General features: G+C 39.0%; 1 protein-coding gene across 1 annotated transcript in view; it reads left to right on the plus strand.

The window, feature by feature from the left end:
• Positions 1 to 897: 897 nt before the first annotated feature.
• The window catches only part of LOC103509469 (unconventional myosin-Ib-like), a 20,682-nt gene continuing 3,674 nt past the window's right edge, over positions 898 to 17,905 (plus strand). The window contains exons 1-11 of the mRNA XM_026823789.1: positions 898 to 1,149; positions 2,068 to 2,270; positions 2,865 to 2,911; positions 3,159 to 3,222; positions 3,860 to 3,873; positions 4,536 to 4,620; positions 13,783 to 14,073; positions 14,468 to 14,694; positions 15,174 to 15,432; positions 15,570 to 15,881; positions 16,508 to 16,596. Coding sequence (XP_026679590.1) covers positions 911 to 1,149; positions 2,068 to 2,270; positions 2,865 to 2,911; positions 3,159 to 3,222; positions 3,860 to 3,873; positions 4,536 to 4,620; positions 13,783 to 14,073; positions 14,468 to 14,694; positions 15,174 to 15,432; positions 15,570 to 15,881; positions 16,508 to 16,596 — 1,830 coding nt within the window. The 5' untranslated portion in view covers positions 898 to 910. The remainder of the gene's footprint in view (positions 1,150 to 2,067; positions 2,271 to 2,864; positions 2,912 to 3,158; positions 3,223 to 3,859; positions 3,874 to 4,535; positions 4,621 to 13,782; positions 14,074 to 14,467; positions 14,695 to 15,173; positions 15,433 to 15,569; positions 15,882 to 16,507; positions 16,597 to 17,905) is intronic.

The raw sequence follows: 17,905 nt of genomic DNA on the forward strand, positions 1-17,905 counted from the left end.
TTCGTGGAGCGTATTTTAGGCTGAATGAGTACATTTTTTTTTTAGGTAATAAAAAAATACCTATCAAAGTAAATAATATATTTTTAATGGTGATTTTTAAAATATTATACATAGGTACCTGTTTATTCCTTTTTTATGGTATTTTTTTTTGTTTCATCTGTACGATGAGCGATTTTTTTCAATACGACATATTTCAAAAACTTCCCCTCTTTACTCTGTGCTAAGCATATGCTAACTTCACAAATGTATATTTTCAACGAGCAAAAAATTGATAGTGGAAGAGGACGGGGGTGATAATAAAATAGAAATGGAAAGCTCAAATTGTAAAAAAAAAGTTTCAGATTGGGAAAAGTTTAGAATTTAGAAAAAGACCACTATTTCTCTAAAGTAAAGGGTTACAGTCGACTAAAATGTGTAATAGGTATAGTGTAATAAGTAGGCCATTCTAATTTATCCACATGCAGATTTTTCTCATGCATCCTTTTGGAAATTGAAGTTGAAAGTTTGGCCAAAAGAGCTCTTGTTTTTTCTTGTGTAATTTAATTTTCGTTGTAAATCAATTAAAAAGTTCTAGCTAATCAAGAATGTATAAACTTTAGCAGTGTACAAAACGTGGCAGAGTAGTGGACTTTTTGTGTGTGGAGTTAAGCTGATTTCCAACTAAGCTCGTCAATAACTTTTTCGTTAGGTTTTGTTTGTCCATGGATGTCTTGCAAAGGATTAACTAACCCTATAAGTAGTACTTAAGTCTCCATGTTATTAGGGAGATACATTCGAGGATGGCATGAGTATGCGTCTCTTCACACTCCCCGCATAACCTACAAACAATTTGGTCTTTCCTTCATATCCATATCACTAATCACCACTAATGCTTTTCTCTCTCTTCCCCCGCAGAGCTGGTCGCCCTGTCATGGACCCGCCCCTGGTGGTGGATTCCGAGACCGGGGCCTGGGACTGCGTCCTACTCGATCCTCTGTCCGAGGACACCTTCATCTCCAACCTTCACCTTCGCTACAAGCGGGACCACATCTACACCTACATTGGCAACGTTCTGGTCACAGTCAACCCGTACAAACCGCTCAACATCTACTCGGCCGAGCTCGCACGGGCATATCGCACGCGGGGGCCCTTCCAATTGCCCCCTCATATGTAAGTAGACGACGCCTCTCATATGTAAGTAGCACCCTCATAATTATGTAGACGACCCCCTCGGATGTAAGTAAACTATGTAGACGGATTTATAGTATAAATGGTGCGCGGAGCTTTTAATTCTCGACGGCGCGTGGCGCTTGATAACGTGTTCTTTTCTTTGTGGAGTATAAAACGATTTGCCCTCTTCTAAAGCCCATTTCCCCTTTTTTAAAGGAAAATACAAAATCAAGTTTAACCAAGTTATCATTATTTGGGGCCGTAATAGTTCTACACATTGGACTCCGCCACAAAAGACCCTCATATATGTAATATTTAAAACCACTAGGTGGCGTGGTGGTCGCTACTCTCATACGTAATTTGTGTAATTTCGCATGGTGACTTCCAGTTTTTTTTTTCCTTCTACTCCCCCCCCCCCCAAATCATTCATTATCCTGAATGGAATGTCCGAGTTGGATGTGTTCCAATCTCAATTATATTACTATATATTTTACTACCGCCAATGATAACATTGATAAGGACTGTACTCGTAATGTGTTCTTTTTAATATATCCCCCTGCCTCGATGGTGTAGTGGTCAACACGCACGCCTATTAATCATGAGGGCGTGGGTTCAATCCCAGCCGAAGTATGGAATTGTATCATCATTTTTTTTATTAAAATTGACCACAATAATAGTACTAGCCTACTGCTGGGTTAAAGGGACTCTTGAGTCCTGTTCCTATAGTATTAATAAGCAGTAAAGCATTAGGTATTATTATCATCCCCCTGTTTTCCTCTGTCTTTTGCTGTAAACTTCGTGTATTATGCTGCTAAACCCATAAAAAATGAGACCTTGTTTAGACTGCTGAGCTGGGGTAAAGGGACATTTTAGTCTCATTCGAGCAGGATAAATAAGTTATAATATTCTATTCCCCAGTTTCGCCATAGCAGGGTCGGCCTACCGCTGGCTCAGGGACCGTAGTGAAGACCAGTGTATCATAGTGTCTGGGGAGAGTGGCTCGGGCAAGACTCAGGCGGCTTCCATGGTGGTGTACTTCATCGCGTGTGCCACCCCTGGTACCGGCCCTGTACTTAATGCTGTACGGGAGAAACTGAAACACATTGGTCCGCTCCTGGAAGGTAAGTTTGTAATCAAGTCGGCTTAGTAAACTTGGAAGGTAGTGTGTCTGCCTTGTAAGCACTAGGTCGCGGGTTCGATTCCCACACATGGCGAATTTTATCCTAAAGATTTTTTATTAATCTTTGTACATATGTTTTATTTATTCATTGTTATTTTTATTTTTGTTATTATTATTATTATTATTATTATTATTATTATTATTATTATTTAAAAGATAAGGTTCATTCTTGGAACGGCTGGGTTTCTCCTATTCCCGGTCTCGTCTTAATTAGACTGCTTAGAATACGGGGTACACTCAGCCTCGTGAGGACAACTTTAACAAGTTCCTTTTGCTGCTTAGCTTAGAATACGGGGTACACTCAGCCTCGTGAGGACAATTTTAACAAGTTCCTTTTGCTGCTTAGCTTAGAATATGGGGTACACTCAGCCTCGTGAGGACAACTTTAACAAGTTCCTTTTGCTGCTTAGCTTAGAATATGGGTTGCACTCAGCCCTGTGAGAACAACTTTAATGTTAATGAGCTCCTTTTTTAATAACAACCTTACTTATTTATAGGAAGGAATAACATGGTTTTATTTTTTAATTTGTTTCAGCTTTTGGAAATGCGCAGACGTTAAAGAACGACAACTCTTCCCGATTCGTAAGTATAATTTCTCGAATCTAACCCTAACTGAGCTCGAAGATCCGGGTGATCTTCAATAGCTTCTTTGTTAAAATAGGTTTATTCCATCGATGTCTTGCTGAGGGCTAGACAACCCTTCAGTGAGTCTCCATGGTAGTACGGAATCATAGGGGTAAAAAAAACTACGATATGAAATATATGTAGAATAATGGTCGATTTAATATTTTTTAGAGGGTTTTAAGTTTAAATTTACCTGTGATTTCAGGGCAAATACCTGGACATAGAGTTCGACTACAAGGGAGATCCTCTAGGTGCACACATCACAAACTGTAAGTAATCCGGTGTGAACGTCACACGACTTTCCTTATCCTATTAAGGTGTGGTTTTTAGGGGGTCTTGAAAAGAATGCAGTAGAAAAGACTTTAGAGAATTACTTACCTTGGACGTTGGTTATGCTGCTGGTATAAGATTGGATAGGTATTCTCTTTATCCCTATCAGACCGAACTTTGTAAAAGTCTTAGTGGGTTACCCCTGATATTTGTCACTAAGTTAATTATGTCAGCTCCCATGGCGTAGTGGTCACCGCGCTCGCCTTGCACGCGGGAGACCCGGGTTCGATTCCCGGCGAGGTCAAGAATTTGTATCATCCAAATGATTGATTCCGTGACTGGCTGTTGCGGGGCCCACTCAGCCTCGTGAGGAAAATGAGTAGCTATGACATAGAAATGCGCATAGCGACCGGTGCCAGCATGGTAGGTAAACATTGGATTTTAGGATTATTGAGATATTGGGAAAATCCTACAATGCTGTAGTGAGCACCAAAGTTGTGACATAATATAATAACACAAAGAAACTGCATTTACATTTACATTACATTTACAAAGTTAATTAATAAAATTAATATTCTTCCTTATTGTCCTGAATTTCAAATGTTCTATTGTTTTTGTTTCCCTGCTGCTCTGAAGATCTGTTGGAAAAGGTAAAGTATAATAATAAATAGGTAAAAAAAAACTATAATAGATCAGTTGCGCTTACTTGGGTGATGTTTCAAAGTCATAGAGCAAGAAAAATGAGGACTAACGGAATTTTTCTTTTTCTTCTACGACTTATACCGAGATAAATCGATTTAAAAAATACCGGTAAATTGTAAACTTTGACGTCACGGCATACGCTCCCGTAGGCGATGATGTCATAATTACTGACTCTCGCTTCGTTTGTTTGTGCGCAAGCATTTCTGCGCATTTTGACGTGAAATCTGACGTCTCGAACTTTTTCATTAGGACGGCAATTAAAAATTGAATTTTCGACCTTTTAAAGTTACTTTTTCCGAGTTTTGACCTCAGATTTGGATTTTTCACACTTTTACTAATAATATTTTCCCAATTACAACTCCTCCATTCTCGTCAACTAAACTGATACATACCAGGGCCGAAGAAACGTCGACTCTGCCGGGAATCAAACCCGGGAACTGTTAGCTAAAAGTCTTTTTCTCTTTTTCATAATCATAAACTTTGAAGGTTTATCGACCTTCATTAATTATTTTTAAATGAAAAATGTTTCTGATAGGTACGGACAGACTTAGGCTGACAGTCTAAATAAAACACTTGTGAGAGTACTTATATATATTTTTATGTTTTTCAGTCCCGAGTCACATACCAAGCGCCTGGTGAAAGGAATTTCCATATCTTCTATCAGCTGCTAGTTGGAGCTGATGTTCATTTGCTCAGTAAGTTATGGGAGTGACCTCAAACTTTTGCCAAAGAACTCCATTTTCCAAGGCCTTTTATGTGCTGTTTTAAAATTTGGGGGGTTTGAGGACATTTGAGTGAGTTGTACACCAAACCCCTTGCATTGTTTCCCCTCACCAAGTTGTAGTACCAACCTCAGTGGTGTAGTGGTTAGCGCGGTGGACTTCGGATCTGGAGGTTTATGGTTCGAGTGATCATGAATTTTAGCGTAGTGTATTAAACGGTGAACGACATTTGTGATAAGCATTTATGCTCAACAGTCTCAACACAAGCCATATTTTACTATATGACTTTTATAAGTTGATCCGAGTACTGATTGGGTATTTTTTTTTTCTTTTCTTTTTTTAGGGGTAGTCAACATGGCTGAACCAATGAGATTCCGCTTTGGACGTCTACAACACACTTGCTACACGGTAGCAACAACCAGTGTGGACACAATTTTCCCTTCAAGTCGAAGGGATTATGACCCAACGGATGAACCTCTTCGTGAAGAAGATAGGATATGGTTCCGGGAAGAGTTGGGAAAACTTAATAGGTAAGTAAGTTTGTCAAACTTAAAAGTGTCCCATAAATAATTTAAAGTTAGTAACTAAAGGTATGTCTGAGAGAATGGCCTAATCTCCAAGTAGACACCAACAACTTGTTGAATAGAATAGAATGAAACCTTGTTTATCCTGCCCGAATAGGACTGAAAAGTCCCTTTACCCTAGCAGTCTAAACAAGATCTTGTATATTTGATGCTTGTTGAATAGAATAGAATGAAACCTTGTTTATCCTGCCCAAATAGGACTGAAAAGTCCCTTTACCCTAGCAGTCTAAACAAGATCTTGTATATTTGATGGGTAAAAGAATAATACATGTATCAGTAACAAGTCAGTAAAAAGACCTTCGGAGTCAATTTTCAAGTTAGAGTAGTGAGTTTAAAGTGTGACAGAAGGGCTTTATCTAGTTGAAAACACATGTTTTCAACATTTATAATACTATGATAAAGTTATTGCACAAGGAAATTGAGTATCATGGTTGAATAAAGCTCTAATTTCATCATTTTCTCCGAATCAGAGTCAATTTTCAAGCTAGAGTAGTGAGTTTAAAGTGTGAGAGAAGGGCTTTATCTAGTTGAAAACACATGTTTTTAACATTTATAATACTATGATAAAGTTATTGCACAAGGAAATTGAGTATCATGGTTGAATAAAGCTCTAATTTCATCATTTTCTCCGAAAAATGTGCGCATTATTACAGCCAATTTGCAAACCCACTTTTCCAAAAACTTATATTACTGAGCAACACAACAATACCAATATTGCCAGTTTCTGATTGCCAGTTTCTAACAAGTTTCAACAAAGTTATAGGCAAATGAAAACCGTCCGTTCTTTCTGCCAGACCCTGTAGTAGAGGCATTGTGATAGTAATTGTGGTAAGGAAATAAAATGGGTATTGTAGACAAAGTATTGATGTTCAGAGTACATTTGACTGTTTAAAATGTGTTTCTTTACTTTCTTTATTTTTAGTTTTATTATTTATCATAATAATTATGTATATATATATATATATAGGTTTAGCTAGTGATTCGTTGTCGACGAAAATCCGTCGATAACGGCAGCAGAAATAAACGTTTCGGTCCGTTGTCGACGATGAGGTCTGTAGTCGACGAATGGTTATATTGAGACGGCTTGTCGACGTGAAAGAAAATTACGTTCACGGTGGTTCTCGACGACGAATTTTTTATCAGTGGTGCGGACCGGAGGGTGATTGTTTCTAACGGAAGACAATATTATAAGATTAAGTAAAGGGTTTTCCAATAAGAAAGCCCTGATTTAAAATGTTAATGAAAAGCAGGTTGTTGGGAGTAGGTATCAAAATGGAACGTTTTTTTAATTGAAAGAATACACATTGCCATTATGAATGCAATTCAACATCAGCCATATGCCACCCTGTGCTTGTCTGCAGGAGTCATTCTTTGGACCCAATTTTTACACCTTAAAAAGTAAAAAAAAAAAATCATAAGTTTTACACCTTACGACCTCTTCAGCATAAAAACCAGACCAAACGGTCAGTTTTAGGGAATGTAGTGGTTTCTCATCAATTCTGGTCTACTGAATATTCACGTGTGATTCATGAGAAACCACTAGATTCCCTAAAACGGGCCGTTTGGTGTGGTTTTTATGCTGGCGAGGTCATATAAGGTGCAAAAGTTATGAAAAATTGGGTCCAAAGAGGAGCTAGCTAGAAATTCTAGCAACCCGGTGCTAACATTGTAGAAATATGGAATTGGAATTTTTTTGTGAGGATTGATAGAGGGACTTTAACTCATTTTTTTAGGTCCTTCGCCCCGGAGAGCAAAAAGAGAAGAAAGACAGAAAAGAGAAAACCCAGCCGATCCAGGAACGAATGTTTCCCCATCCATCGGGGAAAAATCCGCTAGGCGAGGAAAATTAATAAAATACTGGTAAAAGATACTTGTGGTAGATCTTTTTTTTTTTTTCTTAAACACAGTTGAAAGTAAGTAAGTACTGAGGCATAACATTTTGAACGCAGTTTCGCAGATTTGACCTTTGTTTTTTTTTTTTTTTTTTTTTTTTTTTGGCGAGACACCGAAAATTTCAGCCCAAGTTTCTGGATTACGTAGGTACCTACACCTACCTCTCATCTTTTGAGTTTCGACAACTTATTCATCCCATCTCTAGGCAGTTATAAGTTTAGCGTATTTTACTATGGGTACGTTCTATACGACAAAATAAACCTGACGCAAGACGTTTAAGAGGATCTCCCTTGTAGTCGAACTCTATGTCCAGGTATTTGCCCTGAAATCACAGGTTAATTTAAACTTAAAACCCTCTAAAAAAATATTAAATCGACCATTATTCTACATATATTTCATATCGTAGTTTTTTTTTAACCCTATGATTCCCTACTACCATGGAGACGCACTGAAGGTTTGTCTAACCCTCAGCAAGACATCAATGGAATAAACCTATTATAACAAAGAAGCTATTGAAGATCACCCGGATCTTCGAGCTCAGTTAGGGTTGGATTCGAGAAATTATACTTACGAATCGGGAAGAGTTGTCGTTCTTTAACGTCTGCGCATTTCCAAAAGCTGAAACAAATTAAAAAAAGTAGAGGTTCTTATCAAGTATTCTCTTTGATTGAATGCACTGACAGCAGGGGCGGTGTTTCGTGAATAGAAGCAAGAGAAATTTTATCTTCTTTTTCCAGAAGCACTGTCATGTCCGGCGGCACTTACGTTTAGACAGCTTGAACGTGCGTGACGAGAAAAACATGAGGCTGAGGTATCTGACGCTTTTTCCGCTACTTACGTTCCGACTTCCGACTGTCTGTCTACAGACCTAGTAGACCTCTAGGTCTGTCAGATTCTCTGTCATTACATTAAACTTTGGTGAACTTGTAGAATTGAACACTCAGAAAAAGCCCCAAGGAGCTCTCGATGGCTAAGGGAACTCAAAGACCAAAAACTTTGTCTGAAAATTTCCCCTATGTGCTGAAGGATGTATGACCGAATTTCATTGAAATCGGACCAAGTGCTTGAAAGTTAACAATCAGACCAACCAACTAAAAGTAAAATTTAGCTAAAACTCGAAACTCTTTTCTTTGAAGAAAAAAATAAAGAAAAATAAAATAAATAAACTCACAGTGTTCGTTTATACTGCTGAGGTAAAGGGACTTTTCAAGTCCTATGCGAGAAGGATAAACAAGAATATTCTATTCTTTTCTCTGCAAAAAAGCTGATAATGGCTGAGGTAATCTTATTTGGATTAAAGTTTTAGAACAGAAGGTATGAAACTTTGATAAGCTAGGACAAGGGTTTGCAGGTTGCAGTGCTGTAAAAAAAAGGCTGGCAAGCATCCAACATCTGCTTTTCCTACCTGTGTATGTACACACTGCATTCATTTAATAGCTGCTTTAGTTCTCTTTCTTACTTTAGTTTAGTATCACGTAATGATATGATTCTGTATCTACAAGATTTTTTTGTTTCCCCTGGGTTAAGTAACTGTAAGGTAAAGCTATTTGTAACTGCAAGGTACCCATCTTTGTTTAGGAGTTCGGTTCTTCCACATAGGTACCTCAGAAGACTACTTAACACATACAGAAATACCTACATGATACAAAGAAATTTTCAGAAAAGGTCAGAAGGGTAGTCTAGTAGAGCACTTGGACAGCAGGGATTGAGTAAGTAGGTGGTAATCTGGTAAGTAGTAGGGGAAAGGCTGGGTAATAGTGAAGTCACTACATTCAGAAGCCATGACAATGAAAAAGAGAGAACTTTTTCTTGTCTTTAACCTAACCCTATTATAACACTGGTCACTGTTCATTTGTGAAAGCACCTTTCTGTGTTTTACCTAACCCTATAGGCCTATAATACCATCACTGGCCACTGCTCATTTGTGACAGCTCCTTTTGAAGAAGCATGGCTTCTGCAGATATTGACTTGGAAAAAAAAAACCTTTGAAAATCTGTTATTTATCAAATAAATACCTACCTACTTAGGTATATTGTAAGTAATTGAAAATACCCAAATTTGGATTCATTCATCCCTATCTAGCTTTTTAATCTGCATAATCCTACACACACAAAGACATGTACACAATCTCATGGACAAACTAGTGGTTCAATGGAAGGTTTGGTATTAGTTCAGAAGTCACTACTTACTATGAAAAAATGCTACAAAAAGGAGCTGTCACAGCAGAAGATCCTTCAATAGAACCCCGCCACCATAAATAAGAAGACTAAAAAAAAAAGGTTTTAGGTAACTTAGAAAATATCTATGGCACACTAAATGTACCTATTCCCAGATTAGCCAAGTTAAACAATTATGTCTATGGCTGGTGCCTGGATGGCTGACCTACTGGCAAGTGCTGCTGGCTATAAGCCTTGAAAATAGCTGGTTGGATTTTTAACAAAAAAAGACAAGGTTGCATATGACCTTACTTAGCTGTACAAAGGGTTCTAAGTGTCTTACTTGTTACAAAGAAGGGTCCTTCATTTCATGGGGGATAAGTATATGCATTTTGGTCAAGGTTTTTTTTTTTTTTTTTTTTTTTTTTTTTTTTTTTTTGGGTATTTTCAATTACTTACAATATACCTAAGTAGGTAGGTATTTATTTGATAAATAACAGATTTTCAAAGGTTTTTTTTTTCCAAGTCAATATCTGCAGAAGCCATGCTTCTTCAAAAGGAGCTGTCACAAATGAGCAGTGGCCAGTGATGGTATTATAGGCCTATAGGGTTAGGTAAAACACAGAAAGGTGCTTTCACAAATGAACAGTGACCAGTGTTATAATAGGGTTAGGTTAAAGACAAAAGTTCTCTCTTTTTCATTGTCATGGCTTCTGAATGTGGTGACTTTACTATTACCCAGCCTTTCCCCTACTACTTACCAGATTACCACCTACTTACTCAATCCCTGCTGTCCAAGTGCTCTACTAGACTACCCTTCTGACCTTTTCTGAAAATTTCTTTGTATCATGTAGGTATTTCTGTATGTGTTAAGTAGTCTTCTGAGGTACCTATGTGGAAGAACCGAACTCCTAAACAAAGATGGGTACCTTGCAGTTACAAATAGCTTTACCTTACAGTTACTTAACCCAGGGGAAACAAAAAAATCTTGTAGATACAGAATCATATCATTACGTGATACTAAACTAAAGTAAGAAAGAGAACTAAAGCAGCTATTAAATGAATGCAGTGTGTACATACACAGGTAGGAAAAGCAGATGTTGGATGCTTGCCAGCCTTTTTTTTACAGCACTGCAACCTGCAAACCCTTGTCCTAGCTTATCAAAGTTTCATACCTTCTGTTCTAAAACTTTAATCCAAATAAGATTACCTCAGCCATTATCAGCTTTTTTGCAGAGAAAAGAATAGAATATTCTTGTTTATCCTGCTCGCATAGGACTTGAAAAGTCCCTTTACCTCAGTAAAAACGAACACTGTGAGTTTATTTTATTTTTCTTTATTTTTTTCTTCTTCAAAGAAAAGAGTTTCGAGTTTTAGCTAAATTTTACTTTTAGTTGGTTGGTCTGATTGTTAACTCTCAAGCACTTGGTCCGATTTCAATGAAATGCGGTCATACATCCTTCAGCACATAGGGGAAATTTTCAGACAAAGTTTTTGGTCTTTGAGTTCCCTTAGCCATCGAGAGCTCCTTGGGGCTTTTTCTGAGTGTTCAATTCTACAAGTTCACCAAAGTTTAATGTAATGACAGAGAATCTGACAGACCTAGAGGTCTACTAGGTCTGTAGACAGACAGTCGGAAGTCGGAACGTCAGTGGCGGAAAAAGCGTCAGATACCTCAGCCTCATGTTTTTCTCGTCACGCACGTTCAAGCTGTCTAAACGTAAGTGCCGCCGGACATTACAGTGCTTCTGGAAAAGAAGATAAAATTTCTCTTGCTTCTATTCACGAAACACCGCCCCTGCTGTCAGTACCTTCAATCAAAGAGAATACTTGATAAGAACCTCTTTTTACATTCCTGCAGGAAAGGTCTGAGTTGCCTAGTTTTTTTGTACCCGTTTAGAATTTATAATGCGGACACCCAGATCTCAGAGTCACAACTCTTCAAGTCAGGCCTGGGTAAGGGGGTACACACGTACACAGGCCTAGGTACTTACTTACATCTACATAAAGGGGTACATAGGCCTAAATACATAATAAGTACGAGTAAGTACTTACTTCCCTATTCTGTTTGAAAAAAAAGGACAAGAAAGAAAGTAAAGAAAAGCTTGCCTTTTTAAGCATCGTGCACACTTATACGTCCCGAATGTGTTGATGTGTTCTGTAGTTTGTTTCTGCTAAGGTCTTATCATCCCGAAATCGAAGAGAGAAGGAAGACAGGATAGGAGAAAGCAAGCCTTTCCGAGAACGAACATTATCCGTTCAGGATAAAATTCGCCCCGGATGTGAATCGAACCCGCGGCCTTACAAGGCTGACGCGCTACCAACCAAGCTAACTCGGCTGGCAGAAGAAAGCTTGCCTCTTTAGGCAGCGCGCACTCTTATGTACTATACGTCCCGAAGGGTTCGTGGAAAGAACGGAGACGGGACGTTTTAGTGTGTGCGCTGCTTTATGCTTCATCCTGCTCATGTGAACTTGCCTCTTCGTATGCACTTGTGTGCAAGTACCTACCTCCTACCTTTGTAGTGGTAGGTATGAATTAGAAATATATTAGGATGGACATAAAAAAAAAAATCATTTGTCCAAGAAAATACAGGATGTTTGTGTCCGCCTGTCCGCTCAATGACTTGAGTGAAATAGAGTTTATAGTTCATCTAGAAACGATTTATTTTTCTTTCTTTTTTTTATGTTAGACGCAGCCCAGAAAAAAGTCTCCATTTTATTTTTACGAAAAAAAAAAGCAAAGCTGTCCACACAGTCGACGCCCTATACTGCCTCAACAACATGTAATAACAGATAAGGTTCGTTTTCGGAATAGGTAAAGTCACCACATTCAGAAGCCATGACAATGAAAAAGAGAGAACTTTTGTCTTTAACCTAACCCTATTATAACACTGGTCACTGTTCATTTGTGAAAGCACCTTTCTGTGTTTTACCTAACCCTATAGGCCTATCACCACTAATGCTTTCCTCTCTCTTCCCCCGCAGAGCTGGTCGCCCTGTCATGGACCCGCCCCTGGTGGTGGATTCCGAGACCGGGGCCTGGGACTGCGTCCTACTTTTCTTTTTTTAGGGGTAGTCAACATGGCTGAACCAATGAGATTCCGCTTTGGACGTCTACAACACATCCACAAAGCTCCTACCTTTGTAGTGGTAGGTATGAATTAGAAATATATTAGGATGGACATAAAAAAAAAATCATTTGTCCAAGAAAATACAGGATGTTTGTGTCCGCCTGTCCGCTCAATGACTTGAGTGAAATAGAGTTTATAGTTCATCTAGAAATGATTTATTTTTCTTTCTTTTTTTATGTTAAACGCAGCCCAGAAAAAAGTCTCCATTTTATTTTTACGAAAAAAAAGCAAAGCTGTCCACACAGTCGACGCCCTATACTGCCTCAACAACATGTAATAACAGATAAGGTTCGTTTTCGGAATGGGTCGCTTTTTCCTATCTTGCCCTTCTTCTCACTTCGTTTTCGGGAAGACAAGACCTTAGCAATCACAGTTCCCTCTATCGCGGGACAAGGACTCTGACTGTTATAGTTTCCCTATGTAAGTGAACTCTCAATAATGAAAAAACTCAGGGGGCAAAATGATAATTTATTTTAACCGACCACCCTGTATATAAGAGGCCATACATGTGTGATTGAGACTTTTCTCTCTCCCCTCCATTTCCCCTCAACTCTGGACAAGGACTCTGACTGTTATAGTTTCCCTCTGTAAGTAAACTCTCAATAATGAAAAAACTCAGGGGGGAAAATGAAAATTTATTTTAACCGACCACCCTGTATATAAGAGGCCATACATGTGTGATTGAGACTTTTCTCTCTCCCCTCCATTTCCCCTCAACTCCCCCTCCCACCTCTCCTTCCCCTCCTTGATAATAGGAGGGGGTTGAATATATGTGCACACATCTGAATGACTCTGTCATTAACCCTCCTTGTCTGCTAGGAAACGGAGGGAGGGGTTTGAGAAGGGGTTAAGAAAGAGATTAACCCTTAAGCTGGCCACTGACGATCGCATTAATCCAAATGGCAGAGTAGTGGACTTTTTGTGTGTGGAGTTAAGCTGATTTCCAACTAAGCTCGAAGATCCTAGCGATCTTCAATAACTTTTTCGTTAGGTTTTGTTTGTCCATGGATGTCTTGCAAAGGATTAACTAACCCTATAAGTAGTAAGTCTCCATGTTATTAGGGAGATACATTCGAGGATGGCATGAGTATTCGTCTCTTCACACTCCCCGCATAACCTACAAACAATTTTGTCTTTCTTTCATATCACTATCACTAATCACATGCCTTCAGGCACATTCCATTTGTCAAGGGTTTAGGCATTGCCTTGCCCTTGGGATCAATTTAATTTGAAGAAACCTATTTACTGATGAAATTTGTAATCACCCTTGCTACACAAAGCGGAATCTCATTGGTTCAGCCATGTTGACTATAAAAAAAAGTTACATAATAAAATACGGCTACATTTTTTTTTTTGCTTCCCCTCTCCAGAACTTCTCAAACTACAACGGAACCTGGAGAACTACTCCTTCCTCAAGTCCAGCGTCGTGCACAATCACATTTCTTCCTCGCCAATGTTTTCGCCTGCCACCTCGCCCCATTTGGACGACAAAGCGTGCTTCCTCCGTACACGGAAGGCGTGCGAAGCGTTGGGCTTTACGCCGGACGAAATACTGGACATATTCAAAGTGGTAGCGAGCGTGTTGAAGCTGGGCAATGTGGTGTTTATTCCGAGTAATAACATTGATGGAACGGAGGGGTGCACTGTGTCTAACGACTATGGTAAGTGAGAAGAAAAATCTGGTGTGAACAACACATGCCTTTTCTTATCCTATTGAATTATGACTAAAACCGCCAAAAAGCAATCAAAATACCGCCAAGCGGATTATCAATGGTAACCGAAAGTTTCGTGTTGCATCCTTGTCACATTTGAGGATTACATACCAAATTTCAAGTCTCTAGCTCATATCGTTCTCGAGATATTTTGTTTACAGACAGACACACACACGGACCAATGGGAGAAACATGGATTTAGGCTCTAGGGACCTCAAAACGTTTTTTGGCATTAAAAACTTACCATCGAAAATTTTCCCCGATTACATCACTTTCCTTTCACGAGGATTGTGGTAGTACTTAGTGACTGAGTCACACAGTATATTCTATTTTGTTTCCTCAGAACTGTACGAAGTGTGCGATCTGCTATCCATGGACTGCACAATCCTACAGGGTGCCATCACTTCCCGCTCCCTATTCATAGACGATCCTCACGAGGATTGTGGTAGTACTTTGATAGTGACCGAGCTGTCGGCTGGCGAAGCTACTGTAACGCGGAACTCCCTGTGTAAGGCCCTGTACTCCAGACTGTTCACCTACATTGTCAATCGGACCAACAAGGCTGTGAAGGTAAGCGGAATGAGTAATGACTAATTTGACTTACACAAACCTGAGATCAACTTCAGGACTTGAGAGAAGGTAGAAAACTGGGGACTACGAAAACTAGAACCGAAATATTCCTTCTTTTTCTTCGCCTTTTCCCGTGTTTGCACAGGTTCGGTGTTTTCTTTTTGGTCCGCCTCTCAGTCAGCCCTCTGACATTTGCTTTTGGCTCGAAAAAATTTACAAGTTTATGCCCTTCGCATTCAACCTTTGTTATTTCCTTCACAAGGGAAATATCAGACTGGTATCCTCCCTGTTTAAAGTCCCCCAGACAGACAACCGAAATAATTACTTTCTTTTACTTACTTAATACGGATTTCTCTTGTCCGTCTTTCCCCATCAAAATGTCAAAATACATGAGACCTTGGTTAGACTGCGGGGGAATAGGGACTTTTCAGTCCTATCCCAGCAGGATAAACAAGGTATATTCTATTCTATTCTTTCAGGTTAAACCGTCGGGTAAACGGAAAGTGCTCGGGATTCTCGACATCTACGGGTTCGAGGCGTACGACGGCAAATGCGGCTCGTCCAACGGGTTCGAACAGTTCATCATCAACTTCTGCAACGAGAAACTGCATCAGTTGTTCACGGACGTGATGCTGAGGGAAGAACAGGAAGAGTATAGGCGGGAGAACATCGAGTGGTGCTATGTGGAATTCTTTAACAACTCGGCCATCTGTGACATTATTGAGACCAATAGCCATGGTGAGTTTTTTCCGAACCACTAATATGTGTAACCTATCTTGTTCGGACGATCTGCTGCGATAGAATCAACTTCAGCGTGCAAGTCTAGTGTGATACCCACTCGACAACGGAGGTTATTAATCTATCCTTTATTTCAGGAATTCTCTCCCTCCTAGACGAGGAAAGTTCCGACGAGGCCTTTCTCCTCAAGCTAGGCTCCTACTCTTCCTCTCTCACCCCCGAGCGGGGCCGGGGCGGGGTTCGAACCCCGGGGGTCCTCTCTACCCCCTCCTCAGCGGGCGGGGACAACTCGCTGCCCCCGTTCTGCTTTCGGCTCCGTCACTACGCGGGTACTGTGTTGTATAATGTGCGCGGGTTTGTGGAGAAGAATGGAGAACTGTTACATCGGGACGTGTCCCTGGCCATGTATACCTCGCAGCATCCGTTGCTCAAACATCTCTTCCCGGAAGGTAAGCATGAAGCATAAACTAAGGAAGAAATAGAAACCAGGGTGCCGGAAGCCCAACCGACTAGGTTCCGGATTTCTATTTTGGGAAGCTCAACACTAAAATATAGCATTCTAAAGGTGTGTCCAAACATAGTCGACCGGCCGTCGATGGACGAGATAAAACTATGTTGTCGAGGCAGTGTGGACGTGTCAGTCGATTGGGACACACCTTAACATTTCCAACAACTTAAGTCAGGGGAAGTGACCAATAACAGAGTTCTTCCACCCTAACTTGTGACTTGTGACACCCTGTCACTAATTGTTTTTCTCAATGTGGTTAATAGTTAATGTACAAGCGCTACCACACCCACTTGTTTTAAATTGGTGAAATCAATTTTACTATTTTCCTTTTAAAGAGGGAAAATGAGCTTCAAAAGAGGAAAAATCAAGGGTGGTAGAGAATGCCTTAGGCATTAACCCCACCCTTGATCAAACTTTATTTTGTATTTATATTTTGTATTTATATTGTTACCATCTGTATCTGTAAATAAAGTTTGATCAAATTGTGTAATAATAATAATAATAATAATAAAGAAAATATTCAAAATACCTGTTCCATCAACGAATCCCAAATATTAAATTATCCAGTATTAATTCAACAAGAATTAGTAGAAATTCAGAACCATTCTGTTTTGAAGAATATGTTTGAAGAATCCACTACATCAGAGCTAAACACGGTATCAATCGTCAAAATTTGGAAAAAAAAAAAGTTCCAAAAGACCAATTTCCCGTGTTATGTGACCTTGCTCAACAAATTCTTTCAAGATTTGGGTCTACTTATGTATGTTATGTATTTATTTACACGCCATGTGTGATAAATATATTTTGTAATTTGTATTTATTTCATTTGTAATAGGAATAAGTCTATGAGCAATAAGCAGTAATAACAGATCCAATGCTTATCGTATTAATTTTCTCTTATGAAAATGGAGAAAAAAATTTCACCCGATTACATTACTTGCCTTCCTATAGGATAAGGAAACTAAAAAAGAAATAGTTGAAAAACTCTGTGAAAGCGAGTCACTAGCATTTTCCTTCCACATTATTAACCTCTGCGATATTTGTTCAGAAGTCACGTCAATGGAAAATTGCTACAAAAGGAAGGTGTCACAATTTGAGCAGTGATCAGTGTTATTGTGGGTTAGGTTAAACTCAAAAAGGAGCTTTCACATTTTGAGCAGTGATCAGTGTTATTATAAGGTTAAATTAGAAATTGTAATTTTTGTAATTTTTCTTATTTTTGACATTTTAAGTATACATATTTTTCATATAGGTTAAATAAATTTCAAATTGAGTTTGCTGGTGGACACATCTCATGATTAATGAGCATGTGAACTCATGGGGTGTCTCGTAAAGGTAGTTGAACATACCTAGAATAGCTTGTAACTTTTTTACACATATTTTTCTGAAATGTGGATACAAGGGGTTTATGATCTGTGATCACTTGAACATCTTACCCATAGATGTAGTTATGGAACTTGTTACATGCAAATAGAATACCTAACACATCTTTTCCAATTTGAGAATACAAGACTTCAGCTTTATTCAAGCTTCGAGATGCAAACGCTACTGGCTGTTTGTTTTGTAGGATAACACATCCAATACCTAGCTGACTAGCCATGGTTATGGAACTTGTTACATGCAAATAGAATACCTAAAATATCTTTTTCAATTTGAGGATACGAGACTTCAGCTTTATTCAAGCTTCGAGATGCAAACGCTACTGGCTGTTTGTTTTGTAGGATAACACATCCAATACCTAGCTGACTAGCATCACACTCAATTGTAATGGGCAACTTAGGATTAAAGCAGGCCGCGAAGGCCCACCTAAAAAAATGAACGAAAATCACACCTTCTACGTTTGTGTACCGAAGACGTGAATGTCGATATTCACGCACTTGTGTCAGCTGCAGAGTGTCCACAGAAATCGCACTAATGTCATCATGTGGTAAGTTTTCATAATAAAATAAAATTATATTATAATTA

This window comes from Diaphorina citri, unplaced genomic scaffold (assembly GCF_000475195.1).
Source record: "Diaphorina citri unplaced genomic scaffold, Diaci psyllid genome assembly version 1.1 scaffold500, whole genome shotgun sequence".
In the NCBI taxonomy this organism is placed as follows: domain Eukaryota; kingdom Metazoa; phylum Arthropoda; class Insecta; order Hemiptera; family Psyllidae; genus Diaphorina; species Diaphorina citri.